Source organism: Centroberyx affinis, unplaced genomic scaffold (genome assembly GCF_046629955.1).
Source record: "Centroberyx affinis isolate AG114_WGS23_722 - 3 ecotype Tasmania unplaced genomic scaffold, CSIRO-AGI_Caff_v1 ptg003590l_1, whole genome shotgun sequence".
Lineage (NCBI taxonomy): Eukaryota > Metazoa > Chordata > Actinopteri > Beryciformes > Berycidae > Centroberyx > Centroberyx affinis.
Genome location: NW_027281515.1, coordinates 372,144 through 389,876, shown reverse-complemented (window position 1 = coordinate 389,876; position 17,733 = coordinate 372,144). Strand labels below are relative to the sequence as shown.

Here is a 17,733-nt window from a genome sequence, read left to right as displayed (position 1 = left end):
CACAATCACACACCGACACTGTGCACTGTCTACTTTGTCGCTGATGTCAGGTGAAAACCAAGTGTTTCCTGACACAATTTACTTAGATAGACGAAGATAGTGAAGCATTTTTACACATCAATATATCATTGTCAAATTAATTGTGATCACTTGGTATAATGACCATAAAAAAATGAGACCATGGTCGAGACTATCAGTAGTCTCACTAGTCTGATTGATGTTGAAATGCTACAAGTCACACATTTAATAGATACATTGCTAAAACTGTCTGTTTGCAAGTGAGGTAGAGTTGCGTGTCTGACCTCCTGTGGACTCTGACCCTCGGCGCTGTGGAAAACCACTCTGTACTGTTGGACGGGCCGGGCTGGACTCACAGGACCGGTCCAGTGGAGCCTCACCTCTCTGGAGCCCAGCTCAGAGAAGCGGAGGTCGGTGGGACTGGGGTAGGACAGGGCTGGGTCCACTGTGGGCCCAGGCTCCATTCCTGCAGACACAGCAAGACCGGTTCATAACAATATTTACAGGTTGCTGTTATTGTGAGCTTGAAGTGAAGACTTATGTCCCTAAAATGAGATATTCATCATCATCTGTCTAATTGAAATATTGACTCATGACGGATCTATCTATCTATCCATCTACTGTATCTCACACTCTTTTTTGAAGAATGGATATAACATCAAGTATGTGTTGGTAGCGCTGGAGTACATAATGTACATAATGAGTGTACATAATTAGAGTAGGAAACAAAAGAAAGAAAACTTTTCTTGTTCCTGTTTTGTTAAAGATGAAATTAATTTGTGTCACAGAGGCTACAGCTAACTCCACTAGAGAGCAGACCTGAGTAAAATCATATCTGTAAACACTTTTCAAAGGTTGTTTTTTTTTAGCCTATTTATATCTCAGATGGGTAGTATTTGCCTTATAGTACAAGTATTTGAATGTCAAATCAATATAATTTCCAGTAACTGACAACCTACCTGACTCAACCTGAACTGTCCTGACATGGTACCTCCCAACCCTCTGGTACTCCATGCAGGTTAAAACAAACAGCGTCACATGGAAATACCAGGTCAGCTTCTGAGTCAGAGTTTATCACTCACCTGCTTATGCATTCAGTGAAAGGCAAACAAACTGTCCTAAATATATAAATTCAAAATTCAGACTTCATCTCACGTTTGGTGATGCCGCGGTCCTCTATCCTGCCACAGAGGATGTGCACCAGTCGTGCCACCAGTTTGCTGAGCAGAGGGAAGTCGTTGACGTTGTAGACGTTCAGCTCCAGCGGCTCGGACGCCACCTGCCTCAACTCGGCTTCGTCAGCATTCTTCACACCTGAATAACAAACACAAAAATAATAAAAGAAACCCTCAGGGGGAAGCCCAGTCAAAGCACACACACAAACAGCATTCAGAGATAAGAAGGAACTTACTAACAGTGAAAACACAGCAGGGCTATGAACTCATAAGATTCTCAATTCCCAACTGTCAACATAAATTGAAGAAACAAAACAAGAACAGATTGTGTACAGCCCCATAGCGCATAGACAGAAATTAGGTTAAGTTAAGGTGTGAAGATTCATAGTTAAAGTCAAAATTTCACAATAATAGAGCTTTCACTTCATTATACTACCCAATACAGAGCATACATAATTTGTATTTTTTTTTTCTCAAGTGCTGTAAACTGTGATGATGTTTCATGGCGCACAGGCACACAGTAGATGAGTGAAGTGTCTCACCGCTGGGTGACTGACCAATAGCACCATGTTGTGACAGCAGGGGTTAAAGATCTCACCCCATGCTCTACTGTCACTCCTGGCTCCCCACTGTTTCCAGTCTTGCTATTCAGCAATAATGAGGAAAAACCTGAGATTTGAACCCTGAGAAAAAGCTGAAAGTAACAATCACCCTTTCCACCACCTCTTCCTCTAAACCTAGTCCACTCCCTCCCCCTCTCTGTCTTGTCCAGCTGTGTAGAATATCAACCTTTAATGCGAATGATGTCTCACCTACAGCGATGATCTCCACGCCGGCATTCTTCAGCCGGTCGGCTGCGGCAATGGCGTCGTCCTGGGACTTCCCATCAGTCAACAGGACCAGGAAGAAAGGCGTGTCCGACCTGGCGCCTGACTCCGCCCTCATGTTCTCCTCCATGACGTGGAGCAGCGCCTGGCCTGGGAGACACACACACACACACACACACACACACACAGATGTTGGGTTGCACGTACACATACAAACACATCCACATCCACACACAGTATTGGGGGTGCAGCGTGTAAGCAAAGAATGATAATATTTTTTTTTACCTGTAAATGTGTTGCCTCCCTTATATCTGAAGTTCCTCACTGCCTCCAGTAACTGGTCTTTGGTGGTGAAGTTGTTGAGCTGCCACTCTGTCCGGGGGTCTCCACTGTACTGAGTCAGGCCTGGGACAAAACCGCATCATTAAAGCCTAGTTTTCATGACATTTTTTGCTTTTTTTGCAGTATGCAGCAGAAAGAGGCAGGGGAGATGAGATGACATCTGACAAAGGTCACAAGCTGGTAAAAAACTATGACATCTGGAGTATAATGTCTTGCGCCTTATTATAGCTTGCTGAGCCATCATAAAACCCATAAAAAAAGGCATATGCATTATACTTAAAGGGGTAATCCACTCATTTTCATGATTTTGGCCTCACCGATCTGAATGTTGTTCGGCCCGATGCGGAAGGGAGTGACCAGGCCCTCCAGGAAGTCTCGGACCCGTCTGAAGTTGGTGCGACCGATGCTCCAGGAGCCGTCCACTAACATCACGATGTCAGCCGCTGCGTCGCTGTCGCACACAAACGGCTTCCTGGTGGACGCCCCTAGATACGAGCGCACACACACGGACACACGCATACACAGACAGTCTTGAATGGGTGAAAAAATAAAGCAGTGGTTGCATGGGTGTGTGTCTAAAGTGGCGAATGATGGAGACGCACCTGTATGCAGGCAGTTAGAAAGTAAAACAGGATATATATGAGTGAGTAGAGTAGATAAATATATAGTTTTAAAACAAGAAACAGGTGGCTGCATGCGTTTAGGCAGGCAGAGCGGCGTGCGAAGGTGTGAGAATGTAGGTGTGCAAATACTATGCGTACATGTGTAGACATGGCACATATATATAGATTAGTTAGTCTACGTGTGTGTGTGTGGGTGTGAATACCCTCGGATTACAAGAGAGAGAGAGAGAGAGAGGACACATGTGCCCTGCAGCCGAACAGGACGCCCTGTCATTATCCTTTCCTTTACCTGTCCCTCCCTTGTGTAAACACTGTCATCACATTTCAAACCAGCACTTAACTGCTCCAAAGCCACTGGTTCCTACTCTGAGAGCTGAAGATGATGGAGACTGGGCCTTTCTTCAAGAGAGCAAGCAAGACTTCCTGCTTAAAGGAGGGATTAACTCAACTGGGAGTAGTCTGAGTCACTGCCACTGGCATATGTCGTCATATGTTTCTGTAACCCTCGGGTGCAGAGGCTACCTGTGACCGGCTGGGTAGGGAAGGGCGTCTTCCGGGGTTTGTCCCTGCTGGAGCTCTCGTCCTCGTCTGGTTTCTCCTGCGTCGTCCCCTGCTCCTCCTTGTTATCCGCCTTGGAGCGATCCCTCTCTTTCTCCTTCTTCTTCTTCCTCCTCTCTCTGGGGGTTTTCTCCGGGGCCTCGTCAGGCAGCGGAGTGGTGCTCTCTGTAGTCGGGGGTTCTGGAGAGTTGAGAGGTAGCGGCAGGCCCATGGGGAGGGGGGTAGGGGAAGATAAACAGAGATTGTTTAGGGGACCGATTGAGGCTGTACGAGACAGGAAATCCATTGTTGATATTAGATCCATCTCACTCCCTAAGTATTTAAGGGAAAAGTGAGGGGGAACATTACTTTATCTCTCCTTTATGATTATTGGGACACATCTTCCAATGAAGAAGTCTTTTTTATGTCATCTTTTGCCTTTATTTGATAGATAGAGTAAAGAGAGACAGGAAATATTAGGGGAGAGAGAGAGGGGGGATGTCAAGCGGCAAAGGTCCCAAGTCGGATTCGAACCCAAGACATTGCAGTTACATGGTATGAGCTACTAGGACGCCCCGAAAAGTCTTCTTTTACCCTCATCATCTCCCTCCATCTTGTCCCCTCTCTTTCCTCTCCTGCGTTCCCTCTGCCTAAGATGGCGACTCCACCCACTGTGGCTGGGCTGTCATTATGGCATGTGTGTGTTTGTGTCAAAGCTCTTTGGTGTGTGTATGTGTGTGTGTGTACGCATACAGTACATATACATGTGTGTACCTGCTTGCTCTCATGTGTGTGTTGGCAGCAGTCCAGTGCCTTGCCCCCCTCTTTGTCAAACAGGGTGATAATGACAGAGAACATGGCAGATCAGAACATACAGTACAAGCCTTCTCGTTGCACCATGGGAATGTGTTGGAATGGGTGCTGTTGTGGGTTTTTGTGCTACACACACACACACACACATACATGCATACACACACACACACACACACACACACACACAAGGCCGCTCCCAGTGGCCACCAGTAGAAGACTGTGGTTGTACTTGGCAGCTTCCAGGTGTGAATGTGTGGAACTGCATGAATCTAAATCAGATCAGGGTGTTGCTGAATAACAGCACGCATGCTCTGTCGTCTTCTTCTGTTGGATAAATAAAGTTTAAAAAAAAATCCTGCTTCCCACCCACAGCCTGAAAATGTTGGATCTGTTTATTTTTAGTGGCACGTCGGTGTGGGAGGTATGACATTAAGATTCTGAAAAGGGAATTGCCCTTAGAAAATGAAATGTTCCTACAGCTGCCAGGTGTAATTAAGACAAGTTGAGTTAAGCCCAAAGGTTTTTGAACGCTGCAGTCCCCTTTGATTGTCTTGTTGATGTGTAATGTGAATCTTCAAAAAAAATGTGTCACCTGAGAATTAACAGTATCAGACCTGAGCAAAATTGTAGTCAAGCTCGTTTTGGAAAAACCATTAGGAGTGTTCGCTGAAAGCTAGCACATATTATTATTATTATTATTATTTACTATTGTTTTAATTTCTTTTGATTCTGTATACTTTTATACTTTTCAGATACTTCACTTCTTTTGCTAATTAATCCCTCAGAGCAGGTGCACGGAAACATCAGGTCTCTCTCTCTATTACCATATTTGGAAGGAGAGAGAGAGAATATGAAAGTTCAGTGTTTAACCCATGTTCCTCCATGTCTGGACATCAGGCCTGCCATGTTGAACACAGAACATAAACACATCTTTGATGATGAAGACTTTGATTACGTTATAAGGTGACAACCCCTAGGACATTACCATGGACAAGGCTCGGTGTGAATTAACTCCTACATGGGACGGACCCAGATCATCATACCGAAATAATTCCGGGGTTGTGTGTGTGTGTGTGTGTGTGTGTGTGTGAAAGTGTTACTTACTACCTACCTGTAGTAGTAGTCATACCAGCAGTGGTTGTGGGGTCCTGGTAGAGAACTGTGGGCAGGCCCAGCAGAGCTTCCGTCACGTCATCCAGGTCTCCTGAGCCCGACCCGCCTGGCAAGGTCTTCTTCCGCTCTCGGCTGCCGCTGCGGATCATCTCCTCCTCCCGCAGACCCTCGACTGGGAGAGAGAAGGACAACGTGAGGGATTGGTGAGGGAAATCACAGATGGATACATCACATCACTTTACAGTAATAATCTGGTACCTTCCAGACAAACCAGTCAATACTTCAGAAAAAGAGTAAAAGAGGTCCCATTCCCATTGACAGCCATATAATTATGATATTTTACGTTTATGTTGATGTGTGACAGCTGTCAGTTATAGAAAAAAATGACACTGAAGGATGCTGATAGACATTGATGGTATGTAATGGGTCAGTAAATAAGTAAAAAGACAGCGTTTAGGAGATGGGAATAGATACATTGCATAATACCAAGTGTAAATGAGGTCAAAGGGACCACAATGAACATAATATAACAAAGCAAACATACTGAATGTAAAGATGCTTGCTTAATCTCTTTACCAGCTCCCTGTAGGGAAATCACTGCCTGGAGGTAAGAGGAAAGTGCAACAGCGGCAAATCGAGGGTGAAATTTCCATGGAAATAAGAATCGGCCCTGGAGGGGGTTAAATGAAGGCAGAGAGGAGAAGACACACCAGGAAGGAATTCCCAGACTGCCATCATTCCAGCGTGACAGCCGGAGTTACGAATTTCCAAGTCGACATGTTTTCCTGACCTGCCCCGACACGCTCGCCTCGACACAGTAACCTACTATCACTCGGACGGCTTGCAAGAAACAACAAGAGACATTATACAATTCATAACCTGCTCTGTGGTGAACCCCTGGATAGAATCAATCACACCCTGTGGCAGGTAACAATAATATCTCAAAAGTAAAGGGGGGATCACAAATCAGGTGAAAACAATAGAGAGATTATCAGATGTGGTTCATTCGTTCTCATTGCCGTAGGGAGAAATAGAGTCCTGGAACCAGAGACAGAGATATTTGGGATAACTTGAGGGACAATAAGGGTGCAGGATTTCTAGACTCTTCCCACGCAAAGCCTAATCCTCCAACTACTGTTCACATTTCCATCAAATACAAACTGAATTCAAAATTCTCTGCACACTCGTCCTCAAGACAAACTCCACAAGCTCTGTTTCTTTTTTCTCCAAGCCTCTACTCCTTAAGTCAAGCAGACCTACACAAAGCTTCAGATGGAAAAGATCACGCTGACATAGTATGTTTTCAGGTAGAGAGGTGTTATGGGCTGTATAATTTGGTTGGTAGGGTTGGCTTTGTGAGCCACAGAGGAACAAGTGTTGGTGGGCAGATTTACAACCCACCAACACACTCAGCTCTAGTAAGTATACACAGTGAGTTAAAACACTACCCACTTTCATCCTGTAATCCAGCTAGAGCAGTCTTTAAACTGACAACTGCAGTCTGCCCACTGTATGTGTGTGTGTGTGTGTGGACTTGGTCTAGCCTACAAGGGAAGGGGTGGGGGCTCGGGGGGAGTCACTGTGCACTCAAAGAAAGGGTAAAAATGTCAAAAATGCACCATTTCCTATCATTTCCCTTCACTGGGTTGTAGTGTTGCCAATGTTATCTGATAGTAACTATACCAACTGTGTTAAGAACAGGGCTGATAGTGTTTCCTATGGATTTTATGAAAGCCTCTTCTTCAAACCCACAAGAACATTGCAGAGATTCCACAATGTTTTTGTGAATTACAGTTAATAAGAAATGAGCTTCAGGGGTTCTAGATAAGAAATTGTGCTGTATATCATAATATAGCATCAGATGTTATGGCCCAAATATGATATGCACACACTCTCACTCTCTCTCACACACACACATACACACACATAAATAAACAGCCTACTTCATCCCTCTTTATCAGTTCCCTCCCTACCTCTATTTATTTCTTTCCTCTACCAAGCTCTCCTGTTCACTGCAGAAGCTGGCTTTACTTCTTACCTTTATATTTTACTAGTTTATTTGACAGGGGGAATGCACATTAATAAACATTTCTGTAAATGTGTCAGAGGTACTGAGAAAAGCCTATGCTGTAATTGTGTTTAATTGACTTTTTTCTTGTACCCATTTTTCCCTCAACCTGCCTTGTCTACTTCTACTTCAGTTAGTGATTTCCAACATTTCCCAGAATGACTTTTGACAACCAGAGAAGGGGGCATGAACTTGTATTCAGTACATGTAAAAGCAACAGCAATAGCCATGGCAATAGTGTAGTATGAGCAAGAAAGTGAGAATTTTTACAATTCAGTGAAAGACTATTTTTCCAAAGAGAAGAAAAAGCAAGTCACGCTCCTTACACAAAACGTGACTGTTTTGGATTCTGGTCTATTGAGGCTACTGTCAGTGTTGGTGCAAAATGGTGAGTCTAGAAAGAAGCCTTTGCTCTTTGATTCTAAGGTACTTAGACCAAAACCTTTTTTTCCTATTCACCTGTGGTGCCTCACTCTTGGCAGGTTTCCCATGATTTCAATGAGCTCTAGGAGTTCTTTTGTTCCTTCTGTTCTCCTCTACCTTAATCCCTTCCATCCTCCCCTTTCCTCTCCCCTCTTCCTCCACATACCTTTCCCACTTCCCCCCACTCATTCTCCATATGTCTTACTGGTGAATCGTCTCTTGGCGAGGAGTCTCTCGGTGGTCCCGTTGAGCACCAGGACCTGGAGGGCGTACTCCTGACTGGAGTCCAGTCCTGCCACCGTGGCCCGGCCCCGTGTGGTGGTCAGCATCAGCTCTGGCTGTGGCACCTCTGGAAAACACAAACACAAGCATTAAGGCAGAGAAATCAGTGTCTAAGAAGGACAATGCTGTAAAAGCTGTTTTCTCTACATTCCCAACATTAAAACCAGAATTCTCAAGAACAAGAATTATCTAGAAATATCAAGATACATTAAATTTGTCCTAGGAGGGAGACACAAAGAGATTTCTGAGTTCAACTGTTTAACGCTAAATGTTCATATATATATGTATATATATATATATATATATATATATATACAGTATATGATAAGCACAGCCAGAATCTCTCCTCTCTAAATACTCTGAAGCACTGATTCCCGTCCCCGTCCATAGCCAGTTGGCCTTGGATGTCTGGGCCAGATCCTCTTCTCTAAGTCTGTGGTCTCTCAAGGGCTCGAGGTGCAGAAATCAGCATGGTGAAAGCAGTAAATAAGTGAACAAAGAAGTCCAACATGTTACAGACATAGGTCTATGTTGGCACGTATTTGAAAAATCTGTTACATTCATTTTGGGCGTAAGCATGGAGAAAATGTTATGTTGAACAACCAGCTGCGACAGCCACTGATCTATGGACACTTTTTACTGTACCTGCCTGATTTGACAGAAGTATTGTCTAGACAAATGTTAGTGCAAACTATGGGATTTATCAATTTTGACTGTATGGATAAATCCCTAGCAACTTGTCTGTATGTATATCTCCAGTAGTCATCAGGTCAGAGCACAAATGTTCACGAATGGTCACACACACAGACGCAGAAGCTCCATGGCCAGGTGTGCTCTTGTAGCAGCAGCCAAAACATCAGAAGAGCCACACTTTGTTCCCCTGAAGCAACACCAGAGCAGAGGAGTTCTCAGCGACTCACCAGGTGTAATCCCTCTTTCTTCTCCACCCAATTCTCATTTCTACCCCGCCGCCTCTCCATCTCCTTTTGTTTTCTATCCCAGTGATACACCGCCTCCTCTTCTATCCCCTATTCCTCAGATGCTGCGACCTCCCTCCATTCCTTTTAATGGTTTCCTCAGGATCTTATTCTCCTGTTCTTTTATCTCACCTGCACCACCTCTTCATCCTCTTACTGCCCCCCACTTTGTATCTCTAGGCTGAAGGCATGACATGTCCCCTGTTGGACTGAACTCTACTTCTCTCTCTCTCTCTCTTTTAGACCTGCCTGGGCTTAGCTGCATAATGTGGAATGGGAGATAAGAGGGTGACAGAGAGAAAACTATGCTAAGAGAGAAGTTAGAAGGGGAGGAAGAAGCAGGGAGGAGGAGGAGGAGGAGGAGAGGAGGGGAGTCGGCTGCATTCTTATCCAACCCATCACCTGTGGAGCGAGAGAGTTGACACATTCATGTCGGTCTGATCTGCAGTGTGTTGAAAGGCACTCAGCCGCTCTCACACTGCGTTTACAGGCAGCTCTAAACCAGAGGAGAGAGGATCAAGGATTGCGCCCCAGACTCTGTCAGCAGACTCTCAATGGAAGCTGCACGGCTGTATAAGCACGGATATATTCTGTATTCTGGTTTGTACCTGATAGCACTAGAAGAACATACTACATAGAACATACATGCTTGGATGGCTTAAGGTTCATATAAACAATATATTAGTCCACTAAGCCAGTCTCCTATGGACTGTCACTGGAGCAGTTCCAGACTGTACATCGGTATGGCATCACAGGTTAGACTTGAGTCTTGATTTTCTAATTTCAAGCCTTTGTGTTTCTGTTTTTTCATTTTAATGAATGCTGACTGAAAACAGCAAATATAAAAGTGCTCATGAACTGGATATAGGTTGAATCACTATTGTATTATATCAGTCGACGATAGGAAAATGGGCATTTATTTATGTGAAAATGTCACAGATTATTACTTTCAACGCTTCATCACACCCACCTGAGATGGGTCTCACTCGGACCTTGTAGCCCTGAACGGGTCCCTCCGCCTCCTTCCATTTCATCTGCAGTCTGTCTTCAGACAAGACCGTCAGCTTCAGACGACCTAGACATACAGAGAGAGAGACAGGAGTGAGAGAGAGAGAGAGAGAGAAAAACAGAGGAAAACAAAGACATTTAAGGCTGCATGTGTGCGTGTGTTGGCTAGTCAAGGATTTGGGGCGAGAGAAGGCTAGAGGGGGGAGTATGACAGTTGCAGGCTTTGCAGAGATCAAAGAAATCCATCAAAAATCTCCGGATGAGCAGGCTTTTTTGTTGTGAAGCTTTCTTCAGTCCTCCAGTTCTGGGAGATGGCCTAACCCCTCGCACTTCCTTCTCCCCAAATCAAATCTATCTCTTGTTTCGCGCTCATCTACATAATTTCCGTCAGGGGTTTCCCAACAAGCGCTGTCTTTCATGTGCCTCTCCTCCGGCCCTCCACCCATCCCTCTCTCCAGCTGTCCCTTTATCCATCAAAGCATGCCCTGTCCTCTCGTCTGGTATAGAAACGGGAGCAGGAAGCTTGTGTGGGGCTGGAGGGTCAAAGGTCACTTCAGAGGAACCTCACAGTGTTACAGTATGCCACGGTTTTTGTATGTGCACACGGAGCACTATGTACTATGTGGAAGGGCAAAAGACGGGAGAGGCAGAGGAGGGGGGAGAGGGGGAAACGGAAGCGGAGAAGACAGAGCAGTGCAGACATGAACAACATGAATCACAGAACTTTGAGTCTTAGTCGCTTTCTGTTGACGTATGACCCTCAGCACTCAACAGCATTGTCTCTGACTCGCCTGCGTGCTTGTGCATGCTTGTGCATGTGTGTGTGTGTGTGTGTGTGTGTGTGTGTGTGTGTGTGTGTGTGTGTTGAGCCTGGGGCCTCTAGAGTTTCTAGGGTGCCTGGCAGAGGATCAGATAGGGTCTTACAGATTGAGATTTAGAGAGACTGAGGTCAGGTCAAGGTCTCCTACATCCACTAACAACAACAACAGGCACTGTGCCAGACAGACAGGCAGACACAGACATGTAGCTGTGCAGTATGTCTCCTCCCTGCTTGGTGAGTTAAGAGCAGCTGGCTGCGGCCTTGATGTTAGAGTTCAGTATTTAAGCAATAGACCACACGAGGCTGTGCTATACAGTGATTTTAGAAAAGCTAAGAGGAGCAGTCGGGCACTCAGTACCATGCTTAGCAGCTTATTGCTTTTATAAAACTTTGAAAAAACTGCAAACGTTGCATTCTAAAATTCTACAAAGCTGTTCTAAAATCATGACTGTAACGACTGCACCATGCAACATAATGATTTTATAAAAAGGCAGTAGAGAGAAGATCCTTTATTTTTAATCAGTGATAATCAAATGATCAGAATATTTAAATGTTACTCATTGAATGACACATTATACAGAATACCACTTGTATCCCTCGAAATGATAAACCTATCCATCACTTACTATGGAGGAAATTAGACTATTGTAAATAGGGATGTTTGTATAAAAAATGCACAAAGGTAGTGGCTATTATGAGATGTTGTTAATGACCACGTGTACCGTACTGGTTATGAGAACATGGGCTTTAGCAATTCTATAATACATTTTATGAGAATATTACAGTGGTATGGCACACCATAGAAAATGATAAATACCATACAGTAAGATAAGGTCACTATAAACTGACTATTGAGTACACAGACACACTATAGTCCCTAAAGGAATATTATAGTGATTTTTCTTTAGGGTCAATGCTGTTAGCATTATGAAGCTTTCCCCATATTTATTTGGAGGTGAGTCTATGAAAGGGAGTGTGTACCCTGCTAGCATGTTTAGCTAGCTTAGCCCCGTCTCTCCGTGTGCAACTGTGCATCTATGGGGAGATGAGGCCTCATACTGAATAATGAAAGTGTTGTATTGGTAATGAAGGGTATGTACCTTGGCCATGGACTCCTGAGGCCAGCAGCAGGAAGAAAGTGACCAGGCAGGGCAGCATTAGCGAGAAAGGTGATGATGATGGTGGTGATGAAGACAGGAGGTGAGGAGGCATGGAGACGAGTGGAGCCTGGAGGACTGGGAAAGAATAATAATGTTATATCTGCGCACGCTGTACTGCACATTGTATTCCCCTAATTCATCTTAGCATTGGTAGCTTGGAACTTTTGGGTCATTTTGGTTGTAGGTCTGCTCCTGTTTTGGTCTTGGTTTTGGTTCTAGCACACATACAGCATTATAATTAATCTTATTGGATCGTTTTTTTTTTAGCATAAAAGAAATCGTGGGAGAATAGGACATCCTTCATTTTTTCAAATTTAGTCAATATTTCAAAATCACAGCTCCTCAAAAACACAGTAGTAACCAGTAATGTGCTTTACCTGCTAGCAATAGCTTTGGAACAGCATTTGGCAGCCAAATGGTGGACATCTCATTTTTGGAGTGTCATTTCCCTGCTGTGGAACCACTAGGAATACTGCTGTATCAGTCAATGTCTAAATTAGACAAAGTGCACTACACATAAAATTTCAGTTCAAGTAGAAACTGAAAAACACCATTAGTGTAGTGGAGTTATGGGGTTTTCACCTGACAGCAACAAAATGAGCCCTGTCACCTTTTCCCATGGGAACTCTTTTACGGCTGACTCACAGTACAGGTGCTTCACTGCTCTCCTCCATTACAGGCCCTCAAACTTCACACAGCTAATGACACACACACAGGGCTGTAATATTAACACCCACACAACACTTCAAGAGGCCATAACACTAACACACCTCTGTCTGGAATACCAACGTTTTCAACTGACCCTGGACCTGGAACTTTGCACTGCTTATTATTGTTGGTTATTGTTTAGGGTTATTCTACTGCTGCACTCATATGTCATTCTGGATAAGATTATCAACAAACTGCTAAAATGTAATCTAATGAATCATAGAGAGCTGAATATAATTTATCATGAAAAAGCAAAACAAAACACTGAATCAAGGGAAGACCTAGGCCTTGTAGCATGTTATTTTGACACCATGGGCTCAAACACAGCTCACAACCTTTGGTCAGCCATCCCCCCTTTCTCCCTTATTGCTCCTGTCACTCTGCATTGCACACTGTCTGATAACACTGAAATGTCTTATAACACAGAAATGTCTAATAACACAGAAAATAGTTTTGAAGAGGTCCATCATGAATCTAACATGAAAAACCTCCACAATTGCTCAAAAATACATCGACCCATTTAGAATCAATCATGTTTTAGTACAATAATTAAGGATCCTATTGTACAGGACAATATAGAGTCTTATACATGCTTTTATGCGTGTGCACATGGATAGAGAGATAGCTAAGTGGTTAAGTCTACGGCTTCCAGAGGCAGGAAGGCCTAGGATCAAATACTGCCAAATCTTTCTCAGCTCTGTCTCCCTTGCTTCTTCCCCACTGTCTGAATAAAGAATAACAATACCAAAGGTGAGTGAACTGCTATTGTGCAAGGGACTTAGCTCTAACTTGCTGCCATGGGGGAAACAGCATGAATCTCAGCTGCTCAGTGTGAGTATGTGTGTAACCCTCAGCTTCCTTGCATCTCACGCAGGCTATCACTTACACAACGTACAACCTGGCTAAGTAAGGGTTAACATCCACACTGAAGTCCTGAAAGGTTTTGGATTAAGCAAAAGTCCTGTAGAAGTTAATCTTTTATGACAACTCTGATAATCCTATTGCAGAGATTCTCAACCTGGGGGTCATGGGATAATTTCAGGGAAAAAACCATGTAGTTCTAATATACATATGTTATGATTTCCATCGTTTTTTTGGCTTTTTGTCCTATGAAAGAATGAATATTTGCAACCCCTTGAGTGCAACAGTCCAACAGGTTTGATTCTAAAGGCCTGGTTGCAAAAGAAACCAAAAGATTGCAAATGGATTCTATCATTTTATTTCTGAAATAGTTTTTCAGTTGGAAATTGCTGCAAATTGAGTCCAACTTGCGTAGGCAGATGCTCTTTTGAAAGCAAGGACAAAACTCCTCTGACATTTTGCCCTTGTGAATAAAAACATTGTTCAACCAAGAAGGCAAACTGGACAGAGCTGCAATTGACTATCTGGTAGCACAGCAATCATAGCATAGTCCATAGACCTGTGACAGAGAGGGAAGTGATAAAACAAATGACCTGGGGCCGGACAGTAGAGTGGAGGTCAGTGGGGTCAGAACGACTTTGTGAGAAGTGTTAAGAGGAGACTGAAACACACTGCAGGTGTGCTGTGAGATACACAGATCTAGTTTGTGTCACACAGAGACAGGTGAGGAGGCTGACAAAACAGCAATAAACAGTAATATGAGTAGTATAAACGTGTTAAGTTTTATGATCATTCTGATTTTGTAAATAGGAGACAATGCAATTCATTTTGAAAGACAACATCAAACCACTGAGAGACTTTCAGCCTGTCTTAAGACTAATACCAATAAGACCGCCTGACATACACCCATCATGTACGTGACGTGACTATTGCTCTCATCCTTTCCTTTTCTCATGCTTCACATGTAGCTGCTTGTCTGCTTGTTGTAAAGTCTGAGTTTCTACTTCAGTCGTATTTCATACATGCCTATATCTCTGTCTGTCGGAACTCAGAGGAAAAGAGGGGTACTGTTATGCAATGCCAGTGGATGAACATGTCAACATGCCGGATGGATTGTGGAGTTTCCTCCTTGCGTGACTCCCTTTGAATGTCTGGGTGCATGCAGTCAAACCTACCACAGTAAAGTAAGCCCTAAAGTAAGCCCTAAAAAAAAGGTCATGGTCAGCAGCACCACATTGGGCTAAAATAACCAAGTCCTACTGAAGGGGAAATACAAGCTTCATCAATACTACTAGTGATGCATCATTGCAAGTTTTTCCACTGTCAGTAACTTTGGTTTCCAATTTTGAGAATGAAACTGTTGGCTTATACTGATTTAGTCCATCTAGTCCATATAGGCTAGTTCACTTTAACTACACAATAAAGGCACAGCTCATTTTGTGGTCACTGGATTCAGCTTCTTTCTATGCATGGCAAAATTTTATATTTCACTTTTATTTCTGACATTTGTTGATCTTGGTATCACATTATAGAATTTGGGGGACATTCTCCATTACCCATTATTTAAGACTGATACTGGTCTGATATCCCACATGAGTACTGGGCATCTATAGTTTATCACATTCAGTTGCTGACTTCAATAGGATCGATGTGGTCTCATGTCAATCTCTGTATTCATCAAGCCTTTTCTTCTCTTACAGTGACCTCACTGTGAAAACATGACAGCACCACAAAACTGTGTGTGAACTCCAATAAACTCAGCAGGTCATCCAGGTGTTGATGATGTGACAGAAGAAAAATGTGTAACATTAGCCCTTGGAGACTTGCTTTTTTTAAATCTCATGCTCAATCATGTCATTCAACTGCTGACTGGTAAGATTGGCAGGTTTCTTATAGCCAAGGATTGAGTGGAGGGTAAGCACACCTAAACTCACTTTATCCATTTATTTGTGGAATAGAGGAGTAGTATAGGAGACCTCATCTCTGTTTTTCATATTAGGGCCTGTACCAAGATTTGACTGCAGAAGCCAGCACATTCCCTGTACTCTATGACATGCATGTTAAGTTGTGCTTTTATACTAAGGAAGGCACCTGAGGCCGTGCTTAAGTGATTTTACAACAGCTAAGAGGTTGGAGAACGATTGCATCGCTTATTGCTTTTATGAAATGGCGGTGATTGTGTTTGAAAAAAGAAATGATCAACAACTCGGATTTAATATTTGATGAAAATATTAAAATAAATATTATTCTTCCGCCAAGCAATATAGTTTTTGAACAGTAGCTAAACAAAGTGGTTGCTAAGGGACACAGTGATATTGGGGGCCTAGCGGTAAGGGAGGTGATTAAAGCAATTAGCCGCTAGAGGCAGTACTTTGCAGTGATTTTAGACCAGCTAAGGGTTTTAGATTTTACTACACTTCGCGCCGTCTAACAACACCTCTGAGCTGTTCTGTAAAGCACTGCCTGGCGTCGCTTGCTGCTTCTGTAAAATAGCGGTGCAAAGGCTCAAAATGCTTCATTTTTAATCAATATTAGTTAAATAATAATGACTAAATATTTATCTCCCGCCAAGCAATATAGTTCGTGAACAGCAGACTTGCAAAAAACGTGGTTGCTAAGCGACACATAGCCTACTTGGCGATGTGTGTGGTGATTTTCGGTGAATATCTAAATTAGCTATTAGCACTTTAAAAAGTGTTCTGCGGTCACAGGTGTGCGTTTATCTGGTATTTAACTACGGTATCAGACAACTTGAGCCAATCAAACTATCCGTTTTATAGGCCTATATATATATTTTTCACGTTTCCCTGAGCTGAGAGAGGTCCACTGACAGAAACACCACAGTGCAACGACGACATTGTCAAAGCGGACAGGTGAGCTCTTACCTGGCTGTTTGGTGGGTCCCGGTTAATCCTTCAGACTCCACAGAGCATTCCAGAGGTGGGATGTCAACACGCACCAGTTCCGCTAAACTCTGAAGCCAGCTCCCCCCATCAGGTCCTATCTCTAGTTGAACTCCTCAGTCAGGGTGAAACCTGAGATCTCTCCGAGACAAGGCCCTCCTGCTGCCCCGGCATGGGCGTGGCACTCCGAGGAAAACTATAAAACCCTACAGAGCAAACAAAACTAAACCGAGGCATCTGAGAGCGCCCAGACTGATTAAAAAAAAATATATATTCCTGTGGGGACTGCGGCTGTGGTACGTTTAGCCCCTATACTATCACTAAAGTCCTATAGGCCTAATATCCCCATAGGGACTTGTAGCTGTCCTGTGATACTTATGGGCTAGAGTATCATTCTAAAATCTATAAGGCTATAGAATAACTGTAGCCCTTTTACACTTAAGTTATCTGCTCTTCTAGAAAATTACCCTACCACCACCAAAATCCGTTGCCTATTTAATGAGAACATATTTTTTTACATTCATAATAAACACATTAAGTTTTGTAGCAATCCAAGGCATTGTCACTGTCATGTAGTGCTGAAGGATGGAGGGACAGTTAAAAAAAAGTGAAACATAATATTCCTATAGTATTCCTATAGGGACTTATAGTGAGTTTATAGTAACCTTATTGTACTTAATGGTATGATATCCTATGGTATCTCTACAACTTCTATCACTATAACTGCTAGGCCTACTACGAATACCTTACAGCTAACGTTTCTCTAAATGTACCTTTTCTAGTTCCCGTAATAATAATAATAATAATGTAATAATATACAGTAAGAGAATAATATATTTTTTATAATACACATTCCTGTAATATTTCCTGTGGTATAGCCTAATAATTCCTGTCAATAACAATTCCCTTTGAATAGTCCAATAGGGATACTGTGATATTTGTATAGTATCCATAGGATTGTGTTTTCATACTTCTCTAAACCCATCATCTGTCAAACTGCTACATTACTTGGCTGAAAACTGCAGGGTGGGACATGTGGCAACACATTAAAGAAACTGGGTTGATATTCAACACT

The 17,733-nt window shown here is 43.2% G+C and overlaps 1 protein-coding gene across 1 annotated transcript; it reads right to left on the bottom strand.

Moving 5' to 3' along the window:
- Nucleotides 1–302: 302 nt before the first annotated feature.
- Nucleotides 303–16,748, bottom strand: LOC139661708 (collagen alpha-1(XX) chain; the record flags this gene model as incomplete). The annotated part of the gene is made up of 11 exons (XM_071540262.1): nucleotides 16,641–16,748; nucleotides 12,127–12,261; nucleotides 10,169–10,273; nucleotides 8,145–8,288; nucleotides 5,447–5,620; nucleotides 3,508–3,723; nucleotides 2,680–2,847; nucleotides 2,306–2,425; nucleotides 2,006–2,170; nucleotides 1,174–1,332; nucleotides 303–484 (listed from the first exon to the last, which is right to left on the bottom strand). Coding segments are annotated over exons 2-11 (1,545 nt in total), but the record flags the coding sequence as incomplete, so codon positions are not given.
- Between the last annotated feature and the right edge of the window lie 985 nt (nucleotides 16,749–17,733).